The sequence below is a fragment of the Eucyclogobius newberryi genome, unplaced genomic scaffold (genome assembly GCF_026437365.1).
Source record: "Eucyclogobius newberryi isolate DKJ021-1_F unplaced genomic scaffold, fEucNew1.0.hap1 SCAF_7, whole genome shotgun sequence".
NCBI lineage: Eukaryota > Metazoa > Chordata > Actinopteri > Gobiiformes > Gobiidae > Eucyclogobius > Eucyclogobius newberryi.
The window spans coordinates 17955467-17982134 of record NW_027316389.1 but is presented as its reverse complement, the minus strand read 5'-3'; the positions used below and the strand labels follow the sequence as shown (position 1 = coordinate 17982134).

General features: G+C 39.4%; 2 protein-coding genes across 3 annotated transcripts; one reads left to right on the top strand and one right to left on the bottom strand.

Moving 5' to 3' along the window:
• Positions 1-111: 111 nt before the first annotated feature.
• On the bottom strand, positions 112-11909 carry bmal2 (basic helix-loop-helix ARNT like 2). Of its 2 annotated transcripts, XM_072434867.1 has the most exons (17): positions 11666-11909; positions 8196-8319; positions 8068-8115; positions 6726-6767; positions 6472-6629; positions 6283-6362; positions 6087-6179; positions 4580-4697; positions 4338-4487; positions 3482-3713; positions 2943-3049; positions 2728-2878; positions 2573-2643; positions 2391-2493; positions 1283-1373; positions 1105-1201; positions 112-275 (listed from the first exon to the last, which is right to left on the bottom strand). In XM_072434867.1, the coding sequence occupies exons 1-17, from the start codon at positions 11721-11723 to the stop codon at positions 154-156; spliced, it is 1845 nt and encodes a 614-aa protein (XP_072290968.1). In that variant the 5' UTR covers positions 11724-11909; the 3' UTR covers positions 112-153. The 2 variants fall into 2 exon arrangements, with proteins under 2 accessions (XP_072290968.1, XP_072290969.1); XM_072434868.1 differs by lacking the exon at positions 6087-6179.
• A 919-nt stretch (positions 11910-12828) lies between these two features.
• Positions 12829-26281, top strand: slc17a8 (solute carrier family 17 member 8). Its single transcript, XM_072434949.1, has 12 exons — positions 12829-13220; positions 15956-16208; positions 16856-16974; positions 19448-19562; positions 20542-20629; positions 21136-21222; positions 22432-22571; positions 22874-23023; positions 23325-23457; positions 23552-23662; positions 24498-24625; positions 25955-26281. Exons 1-12 carry the CDS (start codon positions 13120-13122, stop codon positions 26279-26281), a joined length of 1752 nt encoding a protein of 583 aa, XP_072291050.1. The 5' UTR covers positions 12829-13119.
• The last annotated feature ends 387 nt before the right edge of the window (positions 26282-26668 follow it).

The window sequence follows — 26668 nt, the reverse complement described above, 5'->3', positions numbered from 1 at the left end:
AAAAAACTCATTTGGAGATCGAGTCCTTTGAGCAGGCGCAGTTCTTCTGAGGTCTACGGTATTTGGATCCTGAGGGGTCGCCTTCTGGGGGGGTCGCTCCACTCTCCTTAGTGTAAATCAAACGGTACCTAATTGTGTCATATTTGGACAAAATCAAATTAAAGACCAGTGCATCTCTTCAAAGTCAGTGCCCAGATTTGAGTCCGTTGCCAGGAAGCGCATGATCGCCGAAATGGTTGCTTCGTCGTTGTCCAAATCCAGCTGTGACGATTCCCCTAAGAATAAAGCGACAACAACAAAAGTGTAAATATTTGGTTGACTATTGGAGAGATGTTTAGTCGACGACAGTGACATGATGCTGTCGACTAAGACAATTCTCATTCGACTAAAGACATTATTTGAGCATCAATTAATAGACTAAACGGGAAAAAATCCGACATTTTGGGGGATTTTGTGAGTATAAAGGCCTATCACGATAACAAATGCAAAAAATCTGAAAATATTACAATAAACGATAATATTGAAAATACGTTTGTCAGTCAGGTTTAAAGTGACTCTTGCTCAAAATTATGAAAATGTTATCACAGAATAGCACATAGGTTTATAATTTCACTTCCTGTTTGTAATTGATGACATCACACTGGGAAATTAATTACCCAGCAAACACTGGGCAAAAACTCATCTAATGTCACTTTTTTTTTTTTTTTGACAAATAAAAATATATGATAGCGACTATTTAGTTGATTGAAAGTTTAGAGTCAAAAATGTTGTTTATTTGTGTAAATTCTGCATAAACTTTGACTGGAATGAGTGTCCCTAATGTGATGTTACTTCCTGTCATTGTCTACAGATTTATCTTCGTTTTCTCTACAAATACCTTCTCGATTGATGTAAAACTATGATTTATACGTACAACAGGTATAAACACACCAAATAAGGTAAAAAATTAGAAAATCGTAAAAACCTGTCATGCCTTTTACTTTCATTTTTTGCAAAAATAAAAACAACTAATTTGTATTTATCCGGGATATAAAATACTCCATGCTCTCTCCTTCCTGCTGTTATCCATGTAAATTGTACAAGTACTTTGCCAGTGAACTTTACCCATGAGTGCGTCTCCTGAAAATGCTGCCCCCTGTGGCTCCTCCTCAGAACTGGACTTCCCCGGCTTCTCCATGTCTGTGGCCTCTCCGTTTGGCACCTTGGGTAAGAATAAAGGAGCACGTCTCACTAACACGGGTCACACACTGAAGACATATGGTCGGACTGAGCTTCGACTTACATTGTTGCTGACTTGACTGTGAGTTTGAGGAGATTTGTCTGGAGGAAGACTGAACGGACTAGCATTGCCGCTGGAGGGCGAAGAGTTTATCCTGAAAGGTACACGTGACATTGGATGGGTTAGGAAAACAGTAACACTTCTTAAAATAAACCCAGTGAGAAGTACAAAATGAGTTACTGTTAAAATCGTACTGAGGCTAAAGTGTGTTAGGTCCAGCGGTTAAAGACGTGCATTCTCAAATATTGTGTTATTTTGTCGATCAATTATTCTTTAAATGTATCACTTGGTCATTTAGATTGCCTCTTGCGATTTGTTGGTGAATAGGACTGTCACTAACAATTATTTATAGTAGTCGAATTGTCAGTGATTATTTTTTCAAGTACCGTATTTTTTGGATTATAAGTAGCACCTTTTTTCATAGTTTTGGCCGGGGTGTGACTTATACTTATATTTATACTTATAACATATAAGTCGCTCCTGAGTATATTATTTGTTATTTTCACACTTGCAACAGCATTTCATACTCCAGTGCAACTTATATATGTTTTTTCTTCTCTATTATGCATTTTTTGGCTAGTGTGACTTACACTCCGGTGCGACTTATAGTCCGGAAAATACGGTAGTCGACGAGTCAAACAATGATATATTTTGTACATTGGGACATTTTGAATACAATATCCACAAAATAAAAGTTGAAAAATGGTGACTGACGGGTTCTAGATTAAATCATATTTATGAATAAAGTGTATTATTGATGAAATTATTGACGCTTTATTTTGATTTAATAATGTTGCCGTCTTTGTTATAAAAGGGTCTGTATAGTCCAGCTAAAAACGATGATCAAAATACAATGTACATGTGTTATTTTGCTTTGCCCGAGTCGTAAAACGAGTTGTGTTTTTTGAGTCTGTGGATAGTTCAGATAACAAATGTTCAATAATTAATCATCGATTAGCTGTGATTCATCGATGAACTTGTTTTAGCCATTTTGCTTTCAACAAAGACGGTGGATTTTGCCCGTGATGTTTGATTTGTGCGGCTCAATCACAACGTCTACGATTGATTTATCATTTGCACGGTCCACATAATCACAAGTTGCGTCTGTTACCTGTTGAAATCCAGCTGCTCATTTGCTATTTGGATCCCTATGCTTCCAGGAAATATCATAGCCCCGGGAGAAGAGCTCCACGGTGCGACAGATTTCTTTCCATCTAGATGAAAAAGAAAAGAGTAACTGAATACCAAACAGAGTATTGTCGTTTTCACGTGAATGCACTTGATGAGCCGCACCTTCTGACGTCTTGGAGTTGCTTGATTGTCCAGATCTATTTCCTGATTGGCTTGGTCGACTGTGATCTTGACTTTGGAAAAATAAAAAGAGGACAAAGGTAATATCTGTTGCAAGTGCGTGGGAATAGCCACAAGGTAAAGAAGCAAATACTCACGATGTAACATTGTTCGTGGACACAATGTACTCAACTTCTTTGGTCCAGGGATTGACAAAACTAAACCACTGACTTTGCAGAGTGATGAAAGAGCCATGTTTTGTTTTGAATTTATAGCAGTTTGTTTCTATTTTTTCTTTACTTCGCAGAACTGTAAAACATTAGACATGTGTGGGTTAGACGTCACATGCATAAGAACACAAGTCAATAATTACCTTTACGATGTTTATCGGCTAAATGTGGCCAGTCGTCTTGATGGAAGTATTCATAACATGACGTGCCCAGAAGCTCTTGTGGGAGGTAGCCTAGAATGGTCGTGGCCCTGGAAAACACATCATGTAAATCTAAACATGTAAATGTAAGGATCTCAGTACTAGGGCCGCAACAATTATACTAGTCTAATACAGTCACCAACATTTGTTTAAACTAGACGACAAGTCCAACAAGATTTTTTGAAATACATTTTGAACTAGATTAAATCTGCCGATTAATCAAATTATAACATAAAGAGCATTTATAATTGAAACCAAATAGTGTTTATAATAGTGTGTTTTAGAGTGTGTTTTAAAGTGTGTTCACATTGTCATTATTTGGTCTTAAATTGAAGTCATACTAGTCCAGATGTAAAATTGGTTTAGTCTTCTTCTAGTCCTCGTTTAGTCCTGATCTCGTCCAGGTTTTGTTTTGAGTTTAGTCCTCGTTTAGTCCTGATCTAGTCCAGGTTTTGTTTTGAGTTTAGTCCTGGTGAAGCTACCTTTGGTCAACATAGGTGAACTTCCCATCCATCGCACAGCGAGTGACAAACTCGGTTGGTTTAACCTGGATCTCTCCGTTGGCCTGGGGCGCAGAGTGAGAGTGGATGCGTCCCAGAGCCACCAGGCAGCTGAAGTGAGAGCTGTCCTCCGCCTCTCCATCTGCTCCGAGCTGACTGGAGGGCCAGCTGCGCATGTAGCCAGTGCAGTGCACGGTGCAGTACTTCTGAGACTCTGCAAGAACACACGTGGAACTGCCCTTTAAGATACACCATCTCTTTTCAAGGAGTAACTCTACTACTACACAAAAATGACAATATATTCAAAACTATAAACAATACAACACAACATACAGTCACATAGGCTGTACAAAACCCTAGGATAAATATTAGTTATTACATGCCCATCTTTTATCAACAACATATAAAGGCAGCCATGTAATGAACTAAGTAACACGCCCTATCTGTTTCATCACTTACAAGGAAAATTATACTTGCTTTTTAACTGAATTGTAATTCTGAAAAGCATTGTACATGATAGTTGAGACGCCAACGTTGTCATTTTGTTTTGAGCTTTGTTTCTCAAGCCAACAAATCTTTATTTGATCTGAACCCTCATTAACAAAAAAACAGCATCTGCAGCAAATAATGAATCTGGTGAGGGCCCTTCAGTGGTTTTAGTCCAGTGGGTGAATTCTGGAGGTCTTGAGCTTTCACCTGTTCCTTCATACAAACAAACCCTGCCTTTTAAATTTACCTGAAAAGCAGCATAGCACATATCATTAATGCTACTTTCTGCATACAAACAACGGTAGTTCAAAGCCCCTGGACAGAACGACATCCGACATCAAGTGTTTACCTTTCTTTTTGGAAGTTCCCGCCTGGAATTCCTTCTCCTCCATTTTCACCGTGACTTTATTGTACTTCATTCGACAGAAGAAAGAGCGGCGAGCGCCTGAGCACAAGCGCGAGGTTCCCACGGGGAGGTCAGCCTGGACTTGCAGACCGGCTGGAGACGTGACACACACAGGTCACGGTGAATGTCCAGCGTCCACAACAACACACAACAACAGCACTACCAAATGTAAACGTGTGCTTTACTTTTAGCATCTATTAGACGTTCTCGAGGGTATATTTCAGAGGCGGACAGCTGCTCCTTCACTTTGCCCATGTCCTTAGGGTGTATGTAATCAAATAAGCTCTGTCCAATCAGCTCAGCCTGTGCAGAAGACAGAAAAATAAAACTGAATTGATCCAAAAATGACCAAAGTTCTCCTCACAGCAACACATTTCTATGAACAGAAGTATGTATTAGGGCAATTTAATTTCACAGTAATAGTTTAAAAGTGTACATTGTAACTTTTTCTGATGGGGGGTCCGCTGCGTGCTCGTCTCCATGGAGATTTTATAGATTTACAAGGAATGGGCGACAGTACGGCGTCGGAAAGGCTTTACGACTCCAAAAAGAACGTAAAAAATATTGTTGTTTAGTCGTTTTTTTATTAGACGAGTACGGTAATTATTTGATTTATATGGTTATAGTCACAACAGCAAAATATTACCTTTTATAGAATGTGGAAGGTACAATTTTATTAGCATTCCTCCGACTTTTTTACTTTAATACAAATCCCTAAACCTCATTTTTGGTGACATGCTTGAGCTTTGAAACAGAAATTGTCAATACCCAGCAAACGCCCAATCTAGTGTACTAGTGTATATTAGCTCTTCAGCAGCTTTACTCCTCTGTATTTACCAGGATTACCGGGATTTGTGCTTAGCCTGTTCCCACTTATAATCACGAGTAAATCAAGTGAATGAGTCCCAGCTTCACAAAGACGTTCGGAAACAGCTTCAGCTTGAATTAGTCATATTAGTCAAGTGTTTAAGGGAAAATCCACTCTCGTGACAAGTGGTATCGTCTTCAAGCGTTTCCTTTGGTGTTAATAAAGTGATATCTTGTTACCAGTACTTCCCCGTCTATATGGTGTTTGCGTGAGATCCGAAAACAATGGCAAATTTTTGACAATGCCGCGCCACACCCCTTTTAGTCGACCGGACAAAAAAATGCACTTCTTTTTCGCCTCTCCACAGACCTGACCTGGATATGTTTACGCCGTACTGTGACGCATTCGAGGCAAAGCAATACAGATGGGGACAAGCAGGTAGCGGTGCCTCCACCAGAAAGGTCACATACACCTTTAAAAATGAACGCATACTCAATGATCAGGCATAAAACTATCATTACCGTATTTTCCGGACTATAAGTCGCCTTTTTTCATAGTTTTGGCCGGGGTGCGACTTATACTTATATTTATACTTATACTCCGGAGTGACTTATATGTGATATTATTTGTTATTTTTACACTTGCGACCGCATTTCATACTCCAGTGCAATTTATATATGTTTTTTTCTTCTCTATAATGCATTTTTTGGCTGGTGCGACTTATACTCCAGTGCCACTTATAGTCCGGAAAATACGGTACTGTAAGCTACAAATGAGCATTAACTGCAGATTTTATGGCCAATCATTGTAAATTACCACTAGGAAATCAGTGTAGCTCTGGTGTTTCCAATGTTTTATCTCAATGACAAAATGAAAAGCATTACCCTACTATAATTTAAAATCTTTGAGACGGACTCTGAGACAAAAACTATTTTCCCCCGGTCACAGCCCACTACAAACAGGAATCCATCTGCCGCCTGTGAGAAAACACGAGAAGAGGCAGCATCGTTAGCAAACACGAGAAGCAAAAGTGTCAGCATGTTCAGTCAAAATAAAGTCACGACGGCGCGACGGATTTACCTTGAGGACGAGATGTTTGAGCTCCTCGTCGGGAAGGAACGACGGCTTGTAGCTGGCTTCAGAGAAAGAGCTTCCCGAACCTGAAGTTTTTCACACAAATCCGTTTATATCATGTTACGTTCACTATGAAGAATCTAGGTCAGTCGTTATCCGCACGTTACTCATGGTTTGTTTCCCGTTTTGCAGTACCTTTGAGGGATCTGAGGTGCTGCAGGGCCATTCTCAGGACGGTGAGTTTGTCCAGTTTGCGGGACATGGGGTTCGGGATGGGGATCATGGTGGACAGTTTGTCAATGAGGCTGTTCATTCGGACTCGTCTCCTCTTTTCTATCTGGCTGTGTGGTTCCCTGCGCAGAGATCCAGCAGAATTAAATACCGTTTGTAATAGTAATAGAGTAAATGATTAGGTAGAGACTGGGTTGGGGAAATATTATACAACGAACCTGCAGCATTTGATTTTAACATGTTGGTCATCTCCATCTGAGCTGCTTCACAAAATATGAAAGATAAATGATTGCACAGTATTTAATAGCATTAGCAACACCTTTTTAGATTAAAAAAAGTAATTATTGTAAAGCTTTTTGGTTATACAACTTTGCTGTACTGGGATTTGGGAAAACAAGATCAATTATCGGGGTAAAACGAGTAGCCTTGAATGTATAAACCGTTTACTGGGATGTAAATTGATTTTGGACTATTCTTAGATTAGATTGGATCTTATAAAAATAACCTAACTTCATTTGTATAGCCCATTTTATACACAAGAACGTTTACAAAGTGCTGCACGCAATAGGATTATATAATTTTAGCGCTAAAAGTCAGCAACATGAAAATATAAAAAAAATAAAAATATTTAAACAGCAATAACAAATAAAAGCAATACATAATACATTAAATCAAATAAATAAAAAAAGTTAAGAAATTAAATATATAGAAATAATACATTGCTAAATCAAATGGATAAAAAACAACAAAAGGAAAATTATTTGTGCTGTGAAAGGTGTAGATAATGGACAAAAATAGTCTATTCATTAATACGAGGCTGAGGAGCTGCTTCCTTTATAAACCTGGTGAAATAAATGCGCTTTGTCAATACCACTCATCCTCACATCCGCATGGGTGATGATCTTTCACGGTATTTAAACCCAGTGGCTTCTCATTTCTGAAACGACCATGTGGAAAGACAAATCCCGTGGTCATGGAGAAGACATCAGTGTGTTTGAAAAGGATCAAATCATTGGCATCAAGCAGAGAAAACATCTAAAAGGAGAAGCAGAAACTGATCTACTACAGATCTGAACCCCAGTGAGAGTGTTTGGGACGAGCTGGAGAAGGCTTTGTGCAGTTGTCACTCTCTCACTACAAGATCTGTATGAAATATAATGCAACACTGGATGGAAATAAAATACATCTTTTAATCTTGCAGAAGCTTATTGAAACCATGCTGCAGCGAATGTGGGCTGTAATCTATGCTAAAGGCTAAAGGTCCTACAAAACATTAGAGCGTGTGACTTTTTTTTCTGTGGCGACCTCTTTTTTTGGACAGGCAGTGTATTACCCACCTCTGTGTGTGAGTGACTGTTGGCGCAGACTTGCAGCCTCACTTCCAACAGTCTACCCCAGGGCAGATGTGGCTACAGAAGTATCTTACCACCACCAAGTACGGTATAGTAAATGTGTAGAGAATGAATACTGACGAGCTCTTTGAGAGGCTTGTCAAACTTGTAAAGCGCAATACAAACATAAGCCACTACATGCAAATAAAACTCCAAATAAATCTCGTACCCATAATCTTCCATATCTTCATCAAACATGGAAACAGATTTAGGTTCCCTACGAACAGAATGACAGGATTGTTAAAAGGATTGTTGAACGTTGGAGACGGTTTAACCCTGGATTGAGCCGGCACTCACTGGGTGTCAATGCTACCCTTGCGTTTCCGTGGCATCTCCATGTTTGAGGACATGCTCGCAGCCGAGGAGGGAGTCATCACGTCCGACAGACACATAGAGCTGCTTTCTTCTACCAGGGCATCTTCTGGAACAATACAATACATGTTTTAGTACAGATGGACTATTCAATATTTGATTTATCTTCTTGGTTTATTTGTACAACTGTGAATACCTTTTGTACTGAATAATTGGAAGTCCTGAAATGTGTGTTTTGTTTTTGTTGTTGTGATTGTTTGACCTGCATTAGACTGGACAGTGTAGTGTGAAATGGGGGTAAGAGCAAAGAGGATATTTTGCAAATTGTTGGGACATAAACATTTTAATACTACTGAGAATTTAAATCATTTTAAATATCTAATCTTGTTTCTAAGGTAGACCATAGCGCTTTGTGGTCTGATTGGACATCTTCCCAACACAAATCTGACTTAATGACTCAAAATGGTTCATATTAGAGATGTCAAAATGATTAGGTCCAGCCATAATAATATAATCGTAAAGACTAAAAAGATATAATCGAGACATTTTTAGGAGAAAAAATATTTTCAAATTGTTTTTGATCATTTAATTCATAGAAAAGTGAAAATGTTTCATCTAAATCAAATCTTTTTTAGTTGAATTAAAATAAATGTCTTACCATTTATGTCAAATTAATCATTCATAAAGTTTATTTCATAACGTGGGTCACATAATGAGGAACTGTAACGTGTTAAGAAAACAAAAATGAAATAAATGTGAGATTCGTTTTGGTCACGAAAAACCATCATAATAATCGTTACACTGACATTTGATATCGTGACATCCTTAGTTCACATCAAGACTGTTTTCTTTTGTGTGTATTTTTGTCATGTGTGTAAAATTATAATATTAAATGGTTTATTAAGAGGTATTACACACTATACACCGGCAAGAGGGAAGTAACACGATACATTTTTTGATTGTGCTCTACAAGCCCCGTGACCCAAATAGCCATTAACAGATCAGCACCAACCTGATGTTTAATCCTACTCCCTCTGTGAAGATCTGATGGATTACAGGGTTACAGAGAAGGTCACTACATGACAACCACGGGCCCAGAGCTCAGTACGAAGAGTTCTCTTTTTTAACCCACATTTCAGGTGAGTATCAGACATTCACATTATTAACTGTGGTTGATGGTTCAATGCTGGTCCAGAACAGACTGACCGAGGGCGAGTTTCAAATGGGGCCTCTACGGTTCTGTTTAGCTCTGCATATGACTGAAAAGTATTTTATCTGCACTCTTCTCTTTTCAGGGACATATTTGTAATGATTATTTTGTTTGTATTGTGATTTTAAAGCATATTTTCTTGTTCTGTAAAGCATGTTGAATTACTTTGTGTACAAAATGTGATCTACAAATAAACTTATCTTGTCTTGCTTAAGTGTTATTATTCAACCGTTAATTGAAGGGGCAAACATGAGGTTGTAATACACACTTTGCCCCCTCCTGGAGACCCGGCCCTGCTACATGATTGGACATGAGACATTTTGCTGTATTAATTATTCCTCTATATTTTCTCCCGGCCAGCGATGTAATGTCCACAATTTATTTATTTATTTTACCAGGTAAAAACCCCACTGAGATTAAGACCTCTTTTCCAGGGGTGACCTACCAATATGTAAGGGTGTAATATATGCAGACTAAACTGAGACTAAACTAGAACTAAGCCAGGCCAAAAACAGGACCAAACCAGGTCTACATCAGGGCTCAACTTGGATGAAACAAGGACCAAACCAGGACAAGTACCCCAAGTTCAACATTCCTATTAATTTGATTATATGTCTTATCAAAACTCTCTAATTTTGTTCTATTAATTAGCATATACAATATTATTTGTATATTTCGACACATAAGTAATTATTCAATAGTGCACAATGGAATGGGTAATAGATCCAATAGCGTACTATTCAACCTTCATGTAGCCTAAGTCAGAATTTAGGTGAAATTATATTATTGTTATTTAAAAAGATTTGATTTGAAAGGCTTGAAAACAGTGTAAAAACAAGGAAACCTACTTTAAAAAAGAAAAAAAACGTGCCAAAATAACTTCCATAGTAGTAATACTTTAATAACCAACTAGCTTTTCACACTTTCAAGGCACAACATTAAATTTGGACACTTGAGAACTCTGAGGTTGTGAAACCAGAAGATTTGAAGCTGGTTTGACTACAATATTTTAGAAGGCTATAAATGTGAAGAGTCCAGCTCTAGAGCTCACGGAGTTTAGAAACAAATCTATTCAGAAGAATTCAATTATACTATTCATTGAGAAACAGGTCCATAAATCCAGCACGGAGCAGCTGTCAGGGCCGAAAGGAGCCCGAGAGGAGCCCGAGAGGAGCCCGAGAGGAGCCCGAGAAGAGGCCGAGAAGAGCCCGAGAGGAGCCCGAGAGGAGCCCGAGAGGAGCCCGAGAGGAGCCCGAGAGGAGCCCGAGAGGAGCCCGAGAAGAGGCCGAGAAGAGCCCGAGAGGAGCCCGAGAGGAGCCCGAGAGGAGCCCGAGAGGAGCCCGAGAAGAGCCCGAGAAGAGCCCGAGAGGAGCCCGAGAGGAGCCCGAGAAGAGACCGAGAAGAGACCGAGAAGAGACCGAGAAGAGACCGAGAGGAGCCCGAGAGGAGCCCGAGAAGAACACGACAGGAGCCCGAGAGGAGCCCAAGAAGAACCCGAGAGGAGCCCGAGAGGAGCCCGAGAGGAGCCCGAGAGGAACACGACAGGAGCCCGAGAGGAGCCCAAGAAGAACCCGAGAGGAGCCCGAGAGGAGCCCGAGAAGAACCCGAGAGGAGCCCGAGAAGAGCCCGAGAGGAGCCCGAGAAGAGCCCGAGAAGAACCCGAGAGGAGCCCGAGAGGAGCCCGAGAAGAACCCGACAGGAGGCTGACAGGAGCCCGAGAGAAACCCTAGAGGAGCCCGAGAGAAACCCTAGAGGAGCCCGAGAGGAGCCCGACAGGAGCCCGACAGGAGCCCGAGAGAAACCCTAGAGGAGCCCGAGAGAAACCCTAGAGGAGCCCGAGAGAAACCCTAGAGGAGCCCGAGAGAAACCCTAGAGGAGCCGGAGCCTTATCGCCGTCAGAGCTGCTCTTTAACAGGCCGCGCTATTCTCTCTCCGCCAAGGCGATAAATAATCCACACAAATACGTTTTAAAAGCAAACATCGAGACTGACAACCCGAAAATGATGTACAACCTGCAGAAAACGTGTAAATGACGATGAACAACACGACGCAGCGTTACACAAACACACAGAGGACGCGTTTGCTCCAGTGATCTACTGACCTAGTTTTCGAAACGCGCAAAGTTACATTTCGCAGATCAGAAACCACCGAGTCTTTACGACCCAAATCCCTCTGCCTTTTCCATCGAGTGGTCAACCCCGCACAGACCTGACATTCTGGGAGGTGTAAAGCTCTCGGATCATACCTGCCGCGTCGCCGGCCGCTCTGTCACCGCCGCCAGCCGTCGCACTCCGGGCGGACATGGCTGCGGCCACAGGCGGTGTGCCGCGGCCCAGGACACATGGAGAAGCTGCTGCTCTTCTCCGGGAAACAGGCCGTAGTGGAGCTTCGAGCGGCCGGCCGAGGAGGAGACCCGGTGCCGGCGGTCAGGCCTTCAGCTCGCGGTACTAGGACACTTGGTAAACATTGACCGTGCGTAAAGATGGCTGTGCGCGGTGTATTAAGGACAGTTGGAGAGCAAACGCGGAAGGAAGGACGGTCTCCGCCTATCGGCCGCGCGCGGCACCGACACGGCGCTTATGGCCGGGTATTTGTCTTTTTACACACGTTACAGGTCCGTAACGACAGTGCACACGGTTTACACAAGCCCGTGTTCTGTTGATGGAAGTGTGTGCAAGTAATTATGAATATGGCCCCACTAACCGAGTTTGAGTTCTTCAAAAAAACAATCTGGGTCCCTTCAATTGCCTCATTCTGCCAGTAGGGGGAGCCATGTACTCAAACCCTACAATAACGGGTACAGTCAGGTCCCACTTTATTAACTTAAACTTTATATAACATTAGCATCATTTATTTGCTAACTACACGTGAATGCAGATCAAAATGTAAAACAAGAGGCCTTGTTATTGGACTGAAAGGATATTATGAATTGACTCCGTCCAGTCACTAGATGGCAGCGGTGACTTTAATTAGAGACTGGACAACAGGTTGATCATTAACTATTACTTGAATAATTTAGCAAAATTTCAAGATTTAGTTTAATTTTCAGATGATAATGTGTAGTACAAAAACATAGTTGCATACATTATTATATTATATCATATTAATTCCCTAGAGAACAGATCAAGTTTCATTTTATTATACTTTCTATGTTTATATTGATTTTATGGAGAGAGAAAAAAACATATTTTAAACATTTGAAGAGAATAGAGAAAAACTTAAAACTTAGGGACTGTCTTATGTTTCCCCTGCCTATAGTCCAGTGATCCTCTCCTCAAAGCCACTTGTCAGGCTCATGCATACTTGAGCGTGGAGGGAACAGGAGCTATATATCAGATGAACCAAACTGGTTAAAGGGGAGGTGATGTGGAGGGATGTTTGGGGCTGGGTTAAAACACTGCTGCTCCTCCTGCATCCTCCTCAACAGCTGAGTCGGATGGAGATCTTTCATTCAAACCCGTTCACCTGCAGACGTGCCCAAGAATTCAACGCTCACAGCTGGATTACGACAACACACATTTTGAACATGATTTGCTGCATTTGTTAGGACAGTGTGTTGATTTTTTCCTTGCACCTCTCTGTCGGAACATTCAATCACAGCCAGAGTCCATGGAGTGAAGCGGGATGAAGACTAGTTTGTCGTAGAGCGCGTTGCTTCCATTTCCAAGTATCAGAAGACTTTGTGGACTGACGGAGAAAATGCCCTTTGAAGGTTTGGCGAGTTTTAAGGAACAGGTGTTTAAACCTGGGAAAGAGGAGGTGAAGAACTCAGTGGGGGATTCGCTGGGGAAAATACAAAGGTGAGAGATATAAAAATGTTTTGGGGCTGTTTTATTTGATGGCATCGCTCTCCTCTCTTAATTAAAAGTGTGCTCTCAAAATGATACAGAGCAGCAGCAGCAGCAGTGTCGAGATGCTGAAGATAACTCAATATTTGATTCTAGTGCTTCAGCCAGTACAGGTGACATAAGATTTCATTTGAAGATATGGATACGTTTCGTTTTGTTATAGCTGATAAATGCTTTACATGTGGAGACTTCCATTTGTGTTGAGAGAATATATTTATAGAACATATAAAGAAATCAAATAACCCACTATGTCAACATTTTGTGAATGAAAAATTGTGGAAAATGTTTCAAATTATTGTCGGACAATCATGAAACAACTGTGATTTACTTTTATTTGTTTTTTTCAACTCATTCATGCAATTATAATAAATTATATACAGTATTATGCATTATTCATTTCATTTTACTTTTCACACATTTATTTTAGAACAAATGGAAACATATGGACCGTTTTTTTATTTTAGTATTATCTTTTTTTTTACTATAAGAACAGGGCTTTTCTCTACATTTCTTTTAATTACCTCTTTATAATCAGGATTAATTGTAAAAAAAAACTACTATGAGTGAAGGCATGTCTATATTTCATTAAATCCTCTCAATGTCTCGTTATTAATTGCTGTCATTTGAGACATCTGCATGAGACATCAGTGAGTCAGTTGCATTGTACTTTTAAGTGTTACAATTTAAACTGAGTTGGGTTGTGCTTTATACTATAAATAAATGTGCTTTTTGCTTTATCACAATACTTAAATGTCAAACTCTATTTTGATAGCATGTAATGATTAAACACAAATGTATGTTATATTAGCAACATGTGATCTTATAGGTCTGAAATAGATCTTTTTTAAATCTTTTTTTTAGATTTTTATGTCTAATTTATGTGTTTTTTCTGTATAGATACTTGTTCTATTGGATATATAGTTCCGATACTAGTTTCAGAATCAATTCGTCTCTTGGTATCAACCTTTTTGACTGCACTCTTTTATAAACCTTTATTTAACCAGGTAAAAAAACATTTAAAAAAAAAAAAAAAGAACTGAAAAAGATGATTCGGTCAACACATCAATGCTAAACAAGAGACATTTAAGAAAGCTAAAACCAGAAGTACGTCTAAAAACTCTTGCTTCTGCTTAGTACGCTGGTAATCGTATTGCACCTGTATAATTCCACCTGACCTTTTAGCCAAGTGTCACCCTACGTCCTCTGCAGAAAAGATCCCGTCAGTTTGTTGCATAATAGCAGCTGATTTATGTGTCTGCGTGAAGGACAGGTCATGAAGAATTCACGAGAGTGCTGCAAGTCGAGGGGCCTAAGCGGCAGCACATATGCCAAACTCTGTGCCGGGCCTCAGCGTCGTGACAAGGATTTCTAACTCCGATCATTTGCTGACTAGGGGCTGCAACCGACAATCGTTTCGCTCATCGATTAGTTAGCACGCAAACGTCACGTGATGAAAATGTTTGTACTAAATTTGATGTAGATGAAGCTGAGGTGACGTGAGTTGAAGATCCTGGTGGAGCCCTTTTATGGACAAAAGAGTGTTTTCATCAAATACACAACATTTACACATTTTCTGTGTCGTTTTAATGTAACTGTGGCTCAATTTGAGTCATAGAACTTCCTTTCTGAGCTCATGGCACGTTTTGAAACCTATTGACCAGTTAATTATTACTCAATTACTAAATTAGTTGACCGTTATTTTAATAATCGATTCATTGCAATGAATGGATTAACTTGTTGCAGCCTTATTGCTGAATGTCCTCCTTGCTCTCGCCCACATTTAAAAAAGAATTCAAGAGGAGTGGAAGAAACAATCGCTTGTGTTCCTGTAAAGTCGTAACGTTTAAAGTGGGAGGCAGGCAAAAATTGGCCCAATTTGTCTCAGAATACTTACGGTATATGTTTTAGATTTGCTTGTCGATGTTTGTCAGTCAACAGGGCAATGAAAACAATCCATCAACTCACTTAAAAACTGCACAAATAAATAAAAAGAAGCACAATACACACACGCACCCACTCTATCAAATGTTTAACGGTGTAGAGTGTCCGGAGCCTGCTTGAGATGTCATTGTTTTAACCTTTAACTGAAACGTTCCACAATATGGCAACACACTTGTCCACCTCACTCCATGGGGACAAGCAGGTGATGCTAAAAGGCCACAGAGCAAATCAGAGGAGATATTTGTGACAATAAAACACCTGAAACGATTGAAAAAAAGTCGAGCCACTGCCGTTCTGAAAGTAGCAAAACAGTCTGGTACTTTGCTGATACTAGTGTTCCATTTTACAGACAAGTTTGTGGGTTTTCCTGTTGGGTTACAGTCCTACAAGTTCAAACTCATAAGGAATAGGCTTGATACTTGATACCAATTTTGATACAACAATGATCATTTAAGGAACTCTTACAGAAAATACTAGTGTCCTGTCGTGTCCTAAGCTAAAGATCATTTCAAAACATTTCAGAAAGGTCTAATTTTGTCTAGTTTATGTGTTCAAATGGCTTTCTAGTTTTGATTCCAGTTGTAGTAACAATTTCAGATTTTCGATACTCTAGACGCCCCAGTTTGGGATCTTTAAAATAGTCTTTCACCCATTTTGATCTCTGCCCTTTGTATGAGAGTTTTTCCACTAAAACATCATCCCAGGAAAACAACTCATTAACGCCACAATTTCACGTTGCGCTGCAGAAAAATGGACGGAAGCAACATAGACGAGGAGGACATCGAGCTGACGGAGGATGGGCGTCCCGTGGCGTCGAACCCTCACCCGCCCCCGCTGTTCGACTGCGGCTGCTTTGGGCTCCCCAAGCGCTACATCATCGCTATGCTGAGCGGCCTGGGCTTCTGCATCTCCTTTGGGATCCGCTGCAACCTCGGCGTGGCCATTGTGGAGATGGTGAACAACAACACGGTCTATATCAATGGGACTCCAGTCATGCAGGTATTCTATATGACGTTTCATTGTAGTCCCAGTGTATAGCCTTACAATTTACATTATTTATCATTGTATGGGATGTAAAGTAGGCATGCAACAGTCAATACATTTTCTTAGTTAAGGGCCTTCAGTCACCATATTTCAATCTTTATTTGATTAAAAATGTGTTACAAAAGTGTCAGTATAAAACAGAAAAAATCAAACAATCACTTTGACAACTAAAATAATTCTTAGTGACAGCCCTAATGTCAAGCATAATCATTATTATTCAGGTCACTATATAATTGCAATAATAATGATCGCAAGAATTGTGCATAAAGCATAAAAACAAGACTCTTCTATTCAATTTATTCTCCAAAAAAGTGAACCACAGAGTTTATGTAATCGGCTTTACTTTATATCATTCGGAAAGTTTGATCAGACACTATAGAAAGACATTAGACCATTAGACAAAATGAACTTGAATTAAGGATGTCACTGTTCTGTGTCAATAATCAGGAATAAATGTAAAATCTTAACGTTTTGTCTCACAATGATTGCAACAACTACATTTTAATACTGTTATTGTCTATAAAGCTGTCCCTAAAAGTACTTGTTTTGGCTCGGTCAACATGGTAAAGCGCCTAAATGGCTGTATTTGTCATGTTTTCCAGAAAGCCCAGTTCAATTGGGATCCAGAGACGGTCGGTCTAATCCATGGCTCCTTTTTCTGGGGTTACATCGTCACTCAGATACCTGGAGGATTCATCTCTAACAAGCTGTCAGCCAACAGGTCAGTCAATACCAGCACGATACACGCTCAGGGCTTGAACCTGGCAAACAATATCCAAACTTAATCATTACGTTTAATGCTATGCTATTTAAAAGTTACATAGTGCATCTTTATAAAGCCACATTCCCTTCTAACTGGATAATCTGCAATGGGAACGTAAACATCTCACCATAAACTCCTTAATATCGTGCACCCGTATTTTTCAGACTTTAAGTCTCACCAGAGTATAAGTCGCACCAGCCAAAAAATGCACAATAGAGAAAAAAAAAACGTATATGAAATGCGGTTACAAGTGTGAAAATAACAAACAATATCACATATAAGTTGCTCCGGAGTATAAGTATATAAGTATAAATATAAGTATCAGTCGCACCCTGGCCAAAACTATGATAAAAGGTGTGACTTATAGTCAGGAAAATACGCTAAATAGTGAATTATAAAAACAAAGCATATCTTGTCTTAAAAATGGGTGTTCTTGATTGTATTCATGCAGTTGAATGAATTTGAAGTATATATGGTAAAACAGCTCTCAGGTTCAAAATAAGATCATTGTGTGCTGCCTGCATTTTATCGTCCGAGAACCAGGAAGTGTGCTTTTAGCGTGCTAGATGTCGTTTACTCGGCCTCTGACTGTTTTGAAAAGCACTCGCAGGGAACAATTTGGATCACTGCAGACCGTTTAAAATGAACTAGTTCTGCTTTTTTCCCTGTTTTTAAGACTGAAAATAATCACGTACCGCTTTAATGTGTGTTTAATGGGTCGACGTTGTTAACTTCGCACTTTCTACAGAACAAAGCTCCCGGACGCAGGAAGTTTGAAGACCCCCCGTGATGTTTAAAAGAAAGAACAAGCATGGCACAGATTTGCACCATCTCTTATAGCTCCATAATGGTGAAAGGGTTAAGGTTGCCGTGTGCGGAGCGGCGCTGATGAAGAAGATAGCCGCGCTGTAATAAAAGCTTCACGGGAAAAGAGGACACGCCACTGACAGAGTTAATAATGAAAGATCCTTCCTCTGATTTCTCCCTGAAACACCAGCCACTGGAATATTACAAGTGTCACTTACAAACCTGTGCGGAAAAACATAAGGAAGGGGGGGGCGTGGACTGGGCTGCGCGATTTGAAGGGAAAAATGCAGTATTTTGTCACGTTTATTGCAATAACATTGAATTGCAATATTTGATTATACTTTTTGGCACACAAAGTCAATTAAAGGTGCTCTATGCAACTCTCTTGTTGGACCGTCGTCGTACAGATGCTATTGCTGTGTCTGAATGTTCTACAGTGTGGCTTGTTCCATTGAGAAAAGTGGGTAAAGTTACGAGTCAGGTCTGTGGATAGGCGACCTTGCTCAGTAACACTTTTTTTTGTTTTGTTTTCCTCAGTTAAAACATGTGTTGTGAAATAAAAGCTAGAGAGAGCAGTCAAGGCAAAGCAATAACTATGCCAACTATGCCAAGCAGGTGCTGAATTACGTAGTACACCTTTAAATAAACGGAAGAAAAGCTCGTGCCCTTATTCTGGGGAAGGAAGTTGGTATTTAAATATATCTAACTTGTTCCTAGATCTCACAATCCCTTCTGCACAGGGTTAGTATTCACATGTATGGTTTTTTAGCCCCTTGCACAGCTTTAGAACAGCTTTTTCAGACAGAATAATAATAATAATAACTTTTATTGTGAAGCAGGGTGGACCACCTTTGCACAGCCAATCAACACTCACCCCAATGACACACATGGCTCTTTCATACAAGTTTGCAAGTCATACAATGTTTTATGATTAGATGAAGACAGAGAAATTCTACAAAACAAAATGAAAACGAAATGCGCTCTTTTACTGTATAAAAGAAAAGCAGGATGATTGTCAAACTGTGTCAAAACTAAGAACTAAAACAAAGCAGACTTCATTTGGAAATCTAGCACACTTGCACTGCGTTATGGGTTAGAATGTGGCTCCGACAGTTTGCTGCATGTAGTCCTTCCCTCTCTCTCATCTCCATATTGCGCTACATAGTCCCGTCATGTAAAAACCTACAGGCCAAAAAAAGAACGCTATCATCTGTAAATTAAAAGACAATGTAATGTGTGATACCGTTTATTTTGTTTGCTGAAAATGCAATAGCAGTTTTGGTGGTCATTTTTTTGTGGATGTTGTTATCACATTGTTTGAGCCGGGACTTGTCACACTGCGAGACTGACAGAAAGCTTTAGATGAAGATATGGTTAGACAATATTGAACTGTCCTGGTAATGTTGGCGCTGTCATTTGGTGAGAAAGAAAAAAATTAACTAGGCAGATTTGTGAAACAGAGTCAAATAGTGGAGAAATATTGAATTGCAAATTGTCCGACAAATACTGTGTAGATTTGCAATATAGATTATGTGCACTATAAATCTCATTTCAATGCGTTTATATTTGAGAGAACACATGATATGTATGATGACAGTGACACATTTCCCGTTCTCACCCGCAGAGTATTTGGAGCAGCCATCTTTCTGACATCAATGCTGAACATGTTCATCCCGTCTGCAGCCAGGGTTCACTATGGCTGTGTCATGTTTGTGAGAATCCTGCAGGGCTTAGTGGAGGTGAGTCAAAATAATGTGCGCTTTAGTGGACCAATTGCCTTTTTGGAGCTTAAAAGCACTCGTACGGCCAACAGCAGGAAAGAAAAGGCACATATCGACCTGTCACAGCAATTAGAATATCGACTTATTGTTCAAACAATCAATTAAGCTTTATTTCAAGTCAAAAATGTTTTTCATGGACAAGTTGGCCACTGTCCAGTCACTGGGATAGGCTCCAGTTACCCACGACCCCGAAAGGGAACAAGCGGTAGAAAATGGATGGATGGAAAAGACAAAGCAACAAACAATACAATATTCATTTAGAATCCATATAAGCACTTTCTTCAACTCAATGTTATATGAATATTATATTATTTTGAACAAATATCAGAGTGGCACTTGTCCATTGAAGGACTTTCAAAAAAAAATGTGAAGTACATCATTATTTGCATATATATATTTACTTTTACTGTAACTGCAAGTGGGCAGAATAGAACAGTGTGCAGTAATCGTGGAACAAAGTCACTTTTACATCATAAATAACAGAACACAACAATCATTTTTTTGCACTGCTTGCAACTTTTTCACATCAACTTGCTTATAGATTGTTCTTTGTACTGTACTGAACTGTAGCTCATGTTTTATAGGATTTAAATTCTGTAGAGTTGTAATATCAGTGGAATAAAGTGGTCTTCATTGTGATATTTTATTAAACTATATATTGCACTTCAAATTTATTGTAACAGGCTTTGGCATAGAATAAGTTTTGGGAGTTAATTTATATACAATACACTGTTTACTTGTAAGTTTCTGTACTTAGTGCACGAGCTTGTGGTGTTTTAAGTGCAGTTTTGATCAGAGACGTGGTGATCATGGAGACAGTGAAGAGTGTGTTTCCTCTCAATCATCTAATCAATGCAGGGAATGTCTTTAGTTGGACTAGTTTGTACATACAACATGCTTTTTTTACTCATTTGTGCATTTGACCTTTGAACTCCAGGGCGTCACCTACCCAGCATGCCATGGGTTGTGGGCCAAATGGGCTCCGCCTCTTGAAAGGAGTCGACTGGCCACGACGTCCTTTTGTGGTGAGTCACAATCGTTACTACAATGACCCATCGTTCAATAACTAAAAATACACATTTTTGGGGGGAATTTATTTATTTGTTGTCTGCATTTTATTTTTGGACTATTGTGGTATTTTTCCTTTATTTTATTCTCGATGATACATATGTGACTCTTAATTGCTACTAATTATGTATTTTTATTGCCAATCAAAGCCAAAACAAATTTAACATTTGACCAAATTGACTTATTTATTTATAAGATTCACCTGTATCTAAAATGAAGGGTTGGAAAGAAACTCATCATCAAGTTACTCAATCAAGTTTAGTACAAAAGATTGAAAATTAAATTATATCAAAACAGTTCTTAAAGTTGTTTTTTCATGTGCACTTTTAGTATTTGAAATTGAGTAAATTTTAGCCATGTACTTTTACTACCTTTACGATTAAACATTCACTATAATCTAAAAGAATGATTATCATATTAGAATGAGTATGTTATATAATGGTATTGTGCTCATGCGCTGCAGGATCTTATGCCGGAGCAGTGATTGCGATGCCTTTGGCCGGAGTGCTCGTGCAGTATGTCGGCTGGCCCTCTGTCTTTTATATTTATGGTAAGTCCTTCATTGTAGAAAACATACATTGCGTTTAATCAATACAAACGTGGACCTTTCAGTTTAGGGGTAAATGCTTAAGACGTAAGCCACAATAACTTGATGCAACACTATCATTGCCCCATTACTGATTTATTTTGCCTAAAATCACATTAAAGTGAAACCTCTTTGTTTACTATCAGCCCTTTAATGGCAGGTAGACGCCCAGGGCATTCAGTACTCAGTGAAGAGGGAGCGAAAGCGAATTCACAATAGAAGGCTAATAGCCCATTAATGAGCTGATAGTAAACAAAGAGGATAGTTTGATAGTAAACAGAGAGGGTTAGTTTCTAGTGAAACCAAAAACTCCCCTTTATCAGGAGGTCCCGTCCAGTGGGCAGGGCCTGCTCAGAGTAGGATACATATCTGAGTTCCCGGTCTTGATTCGCAGAATGAGAATAACCCTTGGATGAGTGTCGAAACTTTTAGTTTTTCCTAAAAAACAGAGTCCAGATGACTACAACTGAATATTTTTCTACTTTTGAGTATGTAGAATAAATAAATGCATTGGAAATTCATGTTCACAATGACTTTAAAATCAGATTACATATCACATTTTCATCCCAGCAGATTCATCCTTAATGCAGCGGGCAGCAGGTCAATAAATGTATAACGTATATAATGAATTTATGCTGTTTAGAAGTATCTCACAATCGACATCTTTGTATCTGTGCACGTAATGCCAAGCAGTGAAAGTGCATGTTTTCAAGAGGGTTTAATGCCTTATTATGGAGAATTCCAGGCAAAGCTTCATGTATCTCAATGGAGAAAAGCAGGTGGCAAATCCTCCACTTGAAAGGTTACATAGTGCACTTTAAACTAACACATGGGACGCTCTGTTGATGCACAGTCAATGTCAGTTCAGTGCGATGCGCCGTAGTGTAATGTCTTAACAGCACAACTTATGTGTTTGATTAATAAAACAAAAAAGTCACTTGGCCGAATGTGTTTTAATAAAATACCACTCTGCACCCGCTGCGATATTATCTCATGATTTATTGATGTAAATTACCATTTTCCTGTCTGGGCTCCGTGAGTCATGTCTCATTCACCTCTTGCGTTTAATAATGAAAAATCTGCTAAGCTGCCCTTTAAATGCTCCTGCTTTATTACTCGGCGTGCTTTGTGATCAAATGGCTTCATCTTAAACACTGTGCATGTATTTAACAGGTGTTTTTGGACTCATGTGGTACATCATGTGGTTGTTACTGGCCTATGGGAGTCCGGAGGCACATCCAACTATCTCTGTTGAGGAGAGATTATACATTGAAGCCGCCATCGGGGAGAGCCTCAGTAAACAGAATGCAATGGTATGGATTATATTATGTATAAAGAGTCTCCAGTTTGAAAAATTGTCAAAAGTGTTTTCCTTTTGCTGCCTTTTTATACAGATTTTATCAAGGAAAATAATGTCTAGTGCATTTGATCAAGGAGGGATACATTTTGATTGCTGTAGAACACGTTTGGCTTTTGAAAACAATACTAAACAAACAGTAAACTACAAGACACCAACGACTTTCTAAAATGGCAATGAAACGTCTTGTTTTTCTAAAAGATAATGTCCAGACGACTACAACTGAATCTTTTTCTACATTGCACTTTATGTTTGCAGAAATTTAAAACTCCTTGGCGGCGTTTCTTCACTTCCATGCCCGTTTATGCCATTATCGTGGCCAACTTCTGCCGTAGTTGGACATTCTACCTGCTTCTTATCAGCCAACCTGCGTATTTTGAAGAGGTCTTTGGCTTTCCAATCAGTAAGGTCTGTGTTGGTCTTGAAATAAAGCACTGTAAATAATATTAAATTGTTTAGTAAAGCGTGAATGCAAGTGAATGAATTATGTGTGATCATTTGAATAATTCTTGATAATGTTTTGTTTGTTTGCTGTTTTTTGTTTCAATGTCCAGTAACATGCTGCTGTTTTGGTTTTGAAGCTAAGGGTCTGCTTAAACCTGGTCCTGGACTGATTTAGTTGTTTCGGTTGTTTGATTTGTTTGGCTCTTTCGTTGCGTATGTGTCTCTCTGACAGAAATAATCAAACGTAAATGACATCTGGGTGCAGGTGGGGCTCCTGTCTGCTTTGCCGCACATGGTGATGACCATAGTGGTCCCCATCGGAGGGCAGCTCGCTGACTATTTTCGCACCAACAAAATAATGTCCACTACAAACGTGCGAAAACTCATGAACTGTGGAGGTAGTGTGTCTGTTACTAACAAGTATGCATAATAAAAAGTATCAGTAGAGCATGTAGTTGTCTTCTAATGCCGTATGTCGTGTGTTTGTGGCAGGGTTTGGCATGGAGGCCACGCTGCTGCTGGTGGTGGGCTTCTCTCACACTCGAGCTGTTGCCATCTCCTTCCTGGTGCTCGCAGTGGGATTCAGTGGATTTGCCATCTCAGGTGTGCATGTTACCTATTTTAAAGATATCTTCATGCAAGTTTAATATCCACGTTTACCTTCTTAGGGTTGTTGAAGGTAAAGTGAGAACTCTGTAGATTAAGGTTTTTTTATGAATGTTTCAGAAACCTGTTCTTTGAAATTAGGTAAATGTTCAAAGATTAAACAAATACATAGCCATATTTATTGTGTTCTCTTATAATAAACGTTTTAATTCAAGTTGTTATCCAAACAGAAAGCAGGAGAAGCTTCTCACTATGGGTTTCCAGACTAAAACAGGCTCTTTCTGATGTGTCCTCAGTGTATGACAGCTAAATGGCCAAAGTTCACGTGTGAATGTATTTCTGTTCTTAAACCAATCAGATCATGGGAACATTACATTACCTTTAAAGGGTCTGTACTGACTTTCATTCCTTAAAGTTCAGGAAAACGTCTTTTACTTTGTACAGTGTTGTGTTAAAGCAGTTATTAGTGAATTATATTACATACATTTTAAACGCATTTAGTCGGATGAGAATCATAATGACGCAAATACCAATAATAAGCAGTTATTGGTTGATTGAGATTGAGTTTTTGGTTGATATTCCATTGTTGTTTCTCTGTCATGGTCCAACATCAGTGAGTGAAGTGGGAAGAAAGTTTCATACGTGTTTCAGTGATTAAAATTCAAAATGACTTAACTCAAAACAGATAGATTCTTATAGTCGGATCTGTATTTGGGCGTCATACTTTAATATGTTTTGGCCGAACTCTGCTGTCTTCCTTAGTCTAATAAAAAGCACCCCCTACAACATGTTTTATTCATTACTATTATTCTCTTTTTACTCTTGGTTTTAGGTTTCAACGTCAATCACTTGGATATCGCTCCTCGTTACGCCAGCATCCTGATGGGCATTTCCAACGGCGTGGGGACTCTGTCTGGGATGGTGTGTCCTCTCATTGTCGGAGCGCTGACAAAACACAAGGTCAGATCCTAACCCACCACTCACAACCTTTCTGTACATCACATGAAAGCCTTTAAAAACACTTCTTATTATTGTCATATTGCTGGGTTTTGGAGTTTGGAAAAACATAACAGAATTGACCGTTTCAGCCTAATGTTAAACCAATTAATTTTAAGCTAAACACAAAACTTAGCATTCTTTCAATAGCATTCTGACGTTTGTTGGGGTGTTCCATGCAATTTTGTTTGCATTTTCATATTTTTGGACGTTTTGCACATGTTTCCAATTACGTTTAATTTTTTACCTTCGATCCCGAGCTCTTGATATAGTATTAAATCGAGGATAGAGGATGGATAACATTGTTTTTTGTGTAATATAGGGCGTTCTTGGGTCACTATTGTCACTATCTGATCAGGTTCAACATTTATGGATTTTACATTTGGGTTTAATCAATACAAAACTTAGACTTATGTAACTTTGTCCTCGTTTGGTTGTATCCTGGTCCTGATGTAGACTTGGTCTAGGCCTGTTCTTGTCATGGTTTAGTCCTGGTCTAGTCCCTGTTTTTAGTCCTGCATCTGACAAAAATGTGCTGTTTTTAAAAGGGAAATGTAAAATGGCAGAATTTTAAGTCAAATCTTTAGGTATCTGTGCTTTACTTGAGTAATTTTTTCTTTTTCTTTTTTTTTTAGCTGAGTTTTGTACCTTCTACTCCACTACATTTTTTAACTGAAAGTAGTTTATCTTGTGGGTTGTTTTTTTAGCATGTTCAAGATAAGATAAGAGAAGCTTTATCTCAATTTGGCCCACAATGGGGAAATTACAGTGTTGCAACACAGATTAGGCACAGAAACACAGATTATGAACAGAAAAAGATAACTTACATAAAAATAAAACTTAAGTCTGGTACAAATATAAGTAGAGCAAAAAATGTGTAAAATCAAAATATATAAATCAAAATGACCACAAACGATTCCAGTTGCTTCTGCAGAATGAAAATCTGCACAACTCTTTATCAAGACTACTTAATTTGACCCATTAATATTTAAAAAAAAAAACTGTGTAAAATACTCTAAAAGTGCAGTTTTAAATATGTGTGTGTGTTTTTTTTTTTTTACTTTAAGGTATTTTGGTGCTACTGTATCTTCTCTTTAGCTTGAGTAACAAAATGTAGTACTTCCTCCACCACTGCTTGACAACCATATTGCATCCCCCCTGTTTTGTGAATCACTTTGAATTGCCTTGTGTATAAATTGTGCTTTACAAATAAACTTGCCTTGTCAATAATAAATAAATAAGTGTGTACTATGATAAAAGAGTACATCCACTGACTGTCTCGTGCCTCCACAGACGCGCCTGGAGTGGCAGAACGTCTTCGTCATCGCGTCCTGTGTGCACTACACCGGCGTCATCTTCTACGCCATCTTCGCGTCGGGCGAGCAGCAGGAGTGGGCCAACCCCGAGGACACCAGCGAAGACAAGCTGGGCATCATGGACGACGACGAGCTGGCGGAGGAGGCCGAACTCAACAGCGACAACTCGGCCGCCGCCAAAAAGAGCTACGGCACCACGGAAAACGCCTCCGGACGCAGGAAGGGCTGGAGGAAGCAGGGGGGAGGCACGGCGCAGGAGGAGGAACATTGCGCAAACGGGGACTATCAAGAGGCGTATCAGTGAAGAAACGTCACCCGCAGGACTAAAAACTACCGTCTGAAAGTTTGAGAACTGGCTCGATTCCAATCATTCTGCTGGATTACTATTCGGGATCATCACGTTTACTGTACTTAACAAAGGCCTTTCATTTGTGCGAGACGTGGAGCACAGCAATTGATTGGTTGATTGAGTGATTAAAAGTGTCCTGTTTACCGGCGAACATTCGGAAGATGTTTAAAATATTTACTTTGAATTGTTAATTGTTGCAGCGACTGTCCTAATTGTTCATTGTTCTGAAACCCATGCATAGAGCTGGGCGTACGGATGTCACAAGTTAAAATTTTAGTGTTACATTTATTCCGAGAACAAACACCACGATTGTATGACTATTCATGACTTCTGACGCTGAGC